The 9,293-nt window shown below is 39.8% G+C and overlaps 1 protein-coding gene across 1 annotated transcript; it reads left to right on the forward strand.

Moving 5' to 3' along the window:
• The first annotated feature begins 456 nt into the window (after positions 1–456).
• On the forward strand, positions 457–6,612 carry LOC126973822 (membrane-bound alkaline phosphatase-like). The gene is made up of 6 exons (XM_050821164.1): positions 457–818; positions 904–1,096; positions 1,375–1,547; positions 1,722–2,168; positions 2,236–2,440; positions 5,469–6,612. The coding sequence occupies exons 1-6, from the start codon at positions 465–467 to the stop codon at positions 5,747–5,749; spliced, it is 1,653 nt and encodes a 550-aa protein (XP_050677121.1). The 5' UTR covers positions 457–464; the 3' UTR covers positions 5,750–6,612.
• Positions 6,613–9,293: the final 2,681 nt, after the last annotated feature.

The following is a 9,293-nucleotide window of genomic DNA, read 5'->3' on the forward strand; positions in this document are numbered from 1 at the left end:
AAAATTTAAACTGAAAAATAGTAGGTAAGTAAGTATACATAATTTAATGTGTTTAAACGCTATAACTTGCCAATTGAACAACAAACTTAACTTTTAACAAACTGTTAAAGTTTGGCAAGATTTAAAACATTATGTCATATAGTACATAGACATAGTGTACTTAATAAAATTTTGAACTATCTTAAAACTTGTAGTTGGCTTTCAGAGTCTATTTGAATAATACTTTTAGTATTAATGGTAAGCTATAAATTGTCTTAAAATTGATAAATAAATAAAATGCGGGCGATGCGCCGCTCTCAGGCGCCGTCGTCGTGACGCCAGCACTCGGCTGCGTGCTCGATCGTTCCTAATCAATTAATGCTCTAATATTTTAAAATGTGTCAATGGTGAGATAGTGGGCCGATACTGACCTGGTAAAAAGACACGCTGCAGATATCGTGGCGCAGTTCGCTTCGGACCACAGCATGCGGAGCTTCGGACGCGGCCTGGCGGTGGTTCTGACGGCGGCGGTGGTGCTGGGCGCCGACCGCTACCACCCGGAGGGGCGGAATGGAGGGGGAGAGCCCCGCGGGCCCGCCCCAGAGCTGGACCGGGACTACTGGGTCACGGCGGCGCAGGCGCACGTGCGCGCACGTCACGACGCAGGGCTGGGCGGGCCCGGGGAGACCTTCGCCAAGAACATCGTCATGTTCCTGGGGGACGGCATGTCGGTGCCGACTTTGTCCGCCGCGCGCACGCTGCTGGGGCAGCGCAGGCGGCAGCTCGGCGAAGAGGCGGAATTGTTTTTCGAAACGTTCCCGACCTCCGGCATGATAAAGGTTATATAAGATAATAAATAAGTTTAATATAACGGGAAGATGGTCTCCGAACGGACTTCGTAACCGGTGTCGGTGTGTCCCTCAGACGTACTGCGTGAACGCTCAGATCGCGGACTCGGCGTGCTCGGCCACGGCCTACCTGTGCGGTGTGAAGGCCAACCAGGGCACCCTGGGGCTGTCGGCTGCCGTGCCCCGCTGGAACTGTTCGGCCTCGCTGGACGCCAGCACGCACGCCGACTCCATCGCCGCCTGGGCGCTGGCCGATGGACGAGATGCCGGTATACCTTCACTGAAGAGACCTGACCTAACACAGCTCGCTCCCCACTCATATTTAAAAAAAACTCTTCTCGCAGAATTAGACATCTCACCGCTTGAATTTTTTGGTTCTATATTGCTGACTTATGATTGTTCTCACCTTTATTATTTAGTATTTTTCATAAGATTTTTTTTCCAGAACACACACTATCATGCTTAATAAACCACAAATAAAACTTTATGCAATAAAATAAAATAATTTTAAACAAATACCGGGAAGTTCATGAGTATTATTGTGAAGGTCTCGTCACCACAACCCGCGTGACCCACGCATCTCCTGCCGGCACGTTCGCCACGGCCGCCAACCGCCACTGGGAGAATGACGCGGACGTGCGAGGAGACGCCGTGGACCCCGCGCTATGCCCCGACATCGCGCACCAGCTCGTGCGGACTGCTCCCGGAAACCAGTTTAAGGTAAGCGGCGCCGGTCCTTAAGTCGATCATTGCGACCAACACATTAACAGCCAAATTACTATAGTAAAACTAGTAATTTGGCTTCACTTTTCAGTAAACTATATTTCAATATTATTGGCATTACTTACATATCCAAAAATTATGACACCACCTCATTTCTTCTCCCTCTAACAGGTGATTCTCGGTGGGGGTCGCCGTGAGTTCATACCTACGGACACAATAGACGAGGAAGGCGCTAGAGGAAGAAGAACTGACGGTCGCAACTTGATAGAGGAGTGGAAGGCGGACAAAGTGAACCGCAGTGCGAGCCACCAATATCTGTGGAACCGAGAACAACTGCTGGCCGCCAACGCCTCGCTGCCAGACTACGTGCTCGGCCTGTTTGAGAACAGCCACATGCAGTACCACTTGCAGGCTAACAACCAGACGGAGCCCACCCTGGCCGAGATGACGGAGGTCGCGATCCGGATGCTGAAACGGAACGAGAAAGGGTTCTTCCTGTTTGTGGAGAGCGGGCGCATCGACCACGCCCACCACGACAACTACGCGGAGCTGGCATTGGACGAGACCATCGCGATGAGTGACGCCGTGCAGCGCGCCGTCGAGCTGCTGGATGAGGAGGTACGTGGGGGGGCGGGCTCAAGAGATCTGGCTGTAGACGATGTGTGACCGCGGTCTGTGTCGGCAGGACTCGCTGGTGGTGGTGACAGCGGACCACGCTCACGTGATGGCCCACAACGGGTACACGGCGCGCGGCTCCAACATCCTGGCCGCGTCAAATGCGAGGGACAGGAATGGTGTGCCCTACATGACGCTTTCCTACATCAACGGACCGGGACACAGGAACGAGGTTAACGGACTACGGGTCGATGTCACACAGGAACCCAATTTCGGTAAGTAACTTCTGGTATGATATTTATCTACTTATTTATTTTATCAAAATACACACTATCATTACAGGATATCCTAATGCGATAAAAAGACATACTGTATTATGACATTCTACATTTTATAATATTTAACATACCCACAAAATCTTAAAATTTTATGAAATTTTATATATAATGCTATCGTAAATTCACCCTGAGCGGAACGAATCAGATGTGAGGCGACTTGGCTTATAAGTTGGCGGTAGTCCCTATGACGATCAAAAATAATATGACTTTCTATTGGTGACATAATTTTCAAAACCGGTTCAGTAAACCCACAGAATATTTTTTTTTGAAGTGAAACTTCTTTAGAATCGTTGTGATTTCAAACCGGATGCAACGGAAAAAACGACAGGTAAGCGACACAAATACAAAAATGTGTAGTATGAAGCCGGCAAAGAATGAGACAGAAATATGCATACTATTGAAGTGAAAACTTCTTTATCATCGTTGTGATTTGAAAGTCAATGAAACAAAAAAGCGACAGTAAAAAGAGCAGTCACATCAATTCATAATATTTAACATGGGAGATAATGACATAGGAAGCATAATACAATGTTTTGGTACCAGGTTAGTTAAAGAAGAGGTTGTCTTATGGTATGGTGCGAGTATACCTTAATATATTCTGACTCCAAGCGCACGACGTATTTCTTACAGGAGAATATATTATTATGTATATTAGTGGTGCTAGAAATGTCTATCATAGCAGTTGAAATCATGTGACATCCTAGCAACACGTACCAGGAATTCATATGCAGTATAGAGGTTCATGCACCATGCAGGTTTCACTTCTGACATGTGTACTTTGTACGCACGCAATGTTTTTTTTTAATAAAAAACAATTTAGTGTTAATAAATAGATTGACATTATATAATATGATTATATAATATATATTATATAATATACTCAGTATGAAGCCAATAATACGAAAGGCCTTCGCTGTGATGTATGTGATGTGAGATTTGCTGTCGATAAAAATGCCTAAATCACACACCTCTGTGACTCTCTCAATATATTCATTATTTAAGTGGTAATTTTTGTGTGTAATGTAATAACCTCCGTGAGACAGTGATGGCCATAAAGTGTTTAATATTTAAATTTATGGAATTATCACAACAGCATTTGTAAAAATTATTCAAGTCATTTCGTAATATTAAACAATCAGCAGGTTGCGTAATAGCTCTGAAGGTCTTCATGTCCTCAGTATAGAGCAGAATTTTAGAGTTCACGAAAACATGTATCACGTCATTAATAAATAAATTAAATAGAAGAGGTTCAAGTTAGGAACCTTGGGGAACACCTGAAGATATTGGGAGAAACGAATATGTATAGCCTTTAATAGTCACTGCTTGGCTTAGGTTAATAAGGTAAGAACACAACCAACGGAGCAAATCGCCATGTGTACCAAGTATTTTCAGTTTACATAATATTAACTGTCGATGTGAAATTTTATCAAAAGCTTTAGAGAAGTCAGTTGACACGATGTCCACCGCGTGTCCTTTATCCATATCAGTAGATACATGATGAATAAATTTACAGAGATTACAACTGAATCGCCAGTTGATTTATTATTACCGAAACCGTGTTGTTGGTTAATTATTATAGGCCTTACAGTGGGAATTTTTTTATCATAAATGATTTTTTAGAATAACTTAGCAAATGTACACAGTTTTGATATTGGTCTGTAGTTCTGTACATTATTCTTATTACCACATTTATGTACGGGTATAATAAACGAACGTTTTCATGATTGTGGCATTATACCTGAGTTAAGGGACTTAGAGAAAAACAATAAAAGTGAATAAGCTTTGGTTTTATGGAAAGATTGCAGGCATACTGGGGACAAACCGTCAGGGCCAGTACCCTTACTTGTATCAAGTTTTTTGAGGTATTTTTCAATAATGCTGACCGTAACTGTAACAGATCCAGTAGAGGTGTTATTACAAACAGATTGGCCATTGACAGAAGCATCAGTTATGTTTCAAGTTCAAATTATCACAAGAAGGACCGACTTCATAGACTGAGTAAAAGTATTCATTAAATAAAGCACATGCATCTTTAGGATCACTACATGAAATATTCTTAAAAAATACGGTATTATGAATTCCAGTTGATGTTTCATTTGACTTCATAAAGGCTCAGAAGAATTTACTATTTTTATTTATTTTAATCTCTGAATGGATTATATATTTATCATAGCAGTATAATCACCAGTGGGAGAATCAGAATTTTTGGGGTTTTTCAAGAATTCTGAGCGGCACTGCATTGTAATGAGCAGGGCGCATCAATTACCATCAGCTGAACATCCTGCTCGTCTCGTCCCTTATTTTCATAAAAAAAACTTGAGCTTGTTTTTGACTGCCGTTTTGTAAAAGATTTTTTTGTAAGGTAAAATATATTTATCCTCGAGTTTTGCTCTTCCACGGGGACGTCATTAATGTCTTTGAGCAAGAACTCTGGAAACCTGGACCGAAAAATTTGATCCTTGCTCCTTGAGAACAAAAATTATTTGCATGTATAAAAATTCCAACTCAGTGTAAAATGGTAGTCGCTTAGAGCCAGTTACGGCGAATATGGAGGACGTCGCAGGGTTTTTAAATATAGCTCCTGTAAAGTTGAAACCGTTTGTGGAATCGTGTGAGTCCTTGAGTAACCATTCAGGAATAATGGTGAAGACGAGTCGTGGATATTTCTCTGCGAGTTTCGGCATCATTCATTAGTTCAGTACATTAGTTGTGATTACCCTCAACGGCTACACATGATAGACCATGAGGTCTAAAACCTCAAATCTCACATTAATAACAATATTGAATATTGAGAACATTATGGACTTGAGGCTCTTTACATAATAATTTAAATAAAATATTTTCGTATGATTCCATGTTCGTTTAAAAGTTTATCGGTCCTTTCCCGGCCTGATTGTCTCTGCAATGCATTCAAGGCACCAGAAAGTCTTGTAAAGCGAAGATTGTAAAATGATGTGTGCCGCAGGCGAGCTGCAGTGGCGCTCGCACGTGGAGGTGCCGCTGTCGTCGGAGACCCACGGCGGCGACGACGTGGCCGTGTTCGCGTGGGGCGCGCAGCACAACATGTTCTCCGGCCTCTACGAGCAGAGCGAGCTGCCGCACCGCATGGGCTACGCGGGCTGCGTGGGCCGCGGGCTACACGCGGCACCCTGCACCGGCGGCGCCCCCGGCAGCCCGCGGGCCCGCACCGCCTTCGCCTTGGCCCCCGCCCTGGCGCTGCTCGCAGCCTTCTACGCCACTGCCTAGTTTATCGTAAACCCAGTGGTGCATCCTTTTTTCGAGATAGACGATAATTAGTGAGCGTTAGTATTAACCGCCTCCTGTATGACTGTGTATGTCATAGCCTTTATTTCATATGGTTCTTCTCTAATTCCTTCTTCACTCATAAACAAACTTTGAGTTTCCTATCTCGATGACGAATGCGTGACCGGTCGCATCATCGATAACATAATTAATTAAAGCTTTAGGTCAAGGCTGTGCTCCAGCACACTTTCGTGCTCCAGCACGAAAGTGAAATTTTTAATCTTTGCCATGAAGGAAAAGGAGATTTGCACATTAATCACACAATTTCATTTAAATGAACAAAAATCTATGTACAACTCGGAATTTAAGCATCTGTTTAACATGTTGTTTTGCTATTAGGCTTTTATGACTTAAAATAATATCTTCGCATTGAATTTTATTTTTTGTTATTGGGTAAATCATACAGTAATAATAAATCTTGATTTATACATTAAAAACTTATTCTAATGTACAAATACTGTATCATTACGAAAGATGCCAATCTTATAGAAAAGTAAGCAAAAAGTTATAATTTAACAAAATTGTAAATTTATAATTAGCTCATTAAGGTCAATTAAATATTCTGTTACATTACTGCTAATATTATGTACTTTAACTTAAGTACATATTAGTTAACAGTAATCATATTTGTTAGTTTATGCCATGACATATTTACCCTTTTCATTAATTAAAGTAAACAATTTATGTTATTCAGTAATTAGCTAATAAATAATAATAAATAAGCTTAGATTAAAAAATAAGTTATGTATTTTTCAACAATGTTACCAAATTTGAAAATAAATAAATAAAAGTCATTATTTTACTCACTTTACTGGTTCACTTCAATTCAATCTGAAAAACTTGATCTCATAATAATATTATGCAAACACTAAAATGGAATCTTTTTGAAATCCACTGTGTAGATTAAACATAACAATAATAATATGGATATCATCATTATAGTTCTTGCGAAATAGATCGAATGCTAAATTAGTTTTTAGTTCATAATATTAATAAGAAATTTGAGCGCCCAAAGAGGGTACAGGATATCAACTCTCTGATCGCCTGACATGACCAAAGAGAAAGTAATAAAATATCAGTACAGACCACAACAGCAACAGAGTTAACAGGGGCATCGTTCGGACTCGTGTTAAGTCCATCACCAGCATGACATAATGGTGCGACGATCCCAGAGGAGGGTCCACGGAAACCAGGTAGCTCGGTTCCGAAGTGACTCAACAAAAGATTTAAAAGGGTCATCGTTTTGATGACAGTGCTTCTACAGCTGCATTTGCTGATACGTAATCCAAAACGCCTGTGATCGATTCTGCTTTATCTTACCGCCTCGAACTCATATCACTCCACACCTAAACAACGCCGGTATACTTAAGATGACGTTACGTAGGGAGCTTCATTTAGCCACTCTTTTGTTTGGTATAATACGCAAGGGTCGCCCGGAAAATCTGTACGAAAAACTAAAATGGCGCCATGCCTCAGAAACAAGGTATCCTATCAGAAAAGGAAATATTCCAATTACTATTCCTCCTCCCCGCACTTCCGCCTTTCGTGGTAGTTTCCGTTACGCTACCACTAAGTGTTGGAACAATATACCACCACCAGTTAGGAATAGTTACTCCATATTATATAGTTTTAAATTAAAATATTTAATTAACTATCAAAAAGATTTACATATAGGTGGCAAAATAGTAGGTAAACTGAATATATATATTGATTTACAAATAGGTGGCAAAATAGTCCCCACTTATCTTGGGTAAACTATTGGGGAATATATTTATTTAAGGAAAACCAACAGCTAATACAATTTCTGTAGAAACTTTAATAGTAACAGATTGCCAATTAAAGGTTTTCACTAATAGAAGTAATATAAAATATGTATGTGAACACTATTTTGCGGCTCAAATTAATGACAATAAAGATACTTTAAACAGATAAAAAAAAACAATACTTAATTAAAAAGGTTGAGGGTTATGCACTGCTTTGCCTTAGAAATGCTAGTAGCAAATATGTCAATATCTAATAATCTACTAACATCATTCACTGTTCTACACGCTCGCACCATATATGAGTTTTGCCTATAGTTGCTACTAACAGCAGGAACACAAAGTGGAGGGCTATATCTAAGAGCTTTTTGAGGTACATAAAAATTAAATTTATGCAGCAGATCTGGGCAATCGACATGATTGCTTATAATTTTTAACATAAATAAAAAGGCAGTTATATTTTGCCGTTCTTTCAGTGGTAAGAAGTGAAACTTTTTACACAAATCTACATAGATGTAAGAATCGTAAGGTACCTTAAATCTAAAACAAAGATATCTTAAAAATCGCCTCTGAACACTTTCTAGACGGTCAACATACGTACTATATGTAGGATTTCAAATTTGTGAAGCATATTCCAGATGACTTCTAACAAAAGTACAATATAGTATCTTAATAGTCTTAATATTATTAAAATTCTTTGAAATTCGCTTCATTAAACCTAATGCGTTTTGCATTAAACGTCTCCATCATTTGCATCAAGAAATGACTTGGTATCGCTCCCATCTGATTTCCATAATATGGGTATGCTTGCAGTCCTTGTGACCCTGCTTCCAATGGCGTATTGTTATCTACCAACGGTCTCTTCTGCTGGATGTTGGTTGGTCGCAGTTGATCTAATCGTATCCCACTTCTGATGACGAGGAAAGAACCTCTGTATTGTTTTTAAGAGGTGTGACGTCATTACTGTTGACATCACAATTGCTATCTTGCTGAAGATCACTCATTGGTTCTTCTAAAGAAAACTACACGAGTAGGTATTTTATTACTTTCGTTTATTCCCAGCGTTAGCGTTACGACGTCCCAGAGAGGTCCGTACCGTACGTCGGCCCGAGCACGACTGACTCGAGTATCGACCGTGCGGCTGTATTTATAGGACCCGGCGCACGTGCTAGTCCACGTTTTTTTACGCCGATATATATAATATATATATTTTCTGAACTGGCTTTATTTTATTTTAATTTTATATTGTAATCGCAGCGTTTGTATTTTTTGTTGTGTATCATATTTTGATTTCAAGTTTTGCATATTTTGTATATTGTATATTGGTATTTTTTTTTATTCTTCAATGTTGGTTTTTCTACGTATAAGTTATTTGGGTAGGTTTTCAGTTTTAAGTATGTGTTATGCTGTAAGTATATAAAAATATTTCAAACGCTTCCAAACCACAGCGCGAGTTTGTCTCGTAATGGGCTACGTTGAAAACCAGCGCTGTAGCATTTCCTATAGCATACGCTGAGCGGTGTCCATTTTCGCATCATTCTTGATTGTATTGTTGATTATATAATTATGTTCACAAATATTATTTTACTTTAAGCGATATTATTATGTTTAACTTTAAGGTGTATAATAAAACTTTGTAAATTATTTTGTGTGATGTTGATGTGAAATAAAATATGTCTGCCTATGTCTAAAAATATTTAGGATCTTTCTTGATAAAATTTTTGGCT

This window comes from Leptidea sinapis, chromosome 30 (assembly GCF_905404315.1).
Source record: "Leptidea sinapis chromosome 30, ilLepSina1.1, whole genome shotgun sequence".
Classification (NCBI taxonomy): domain Eukaryota; kingdom Metazoa; phylum Arthropoda; class Insecta; order Lepidoptera; family Pieridae; genus Leptidea; species Leptidea sinapis.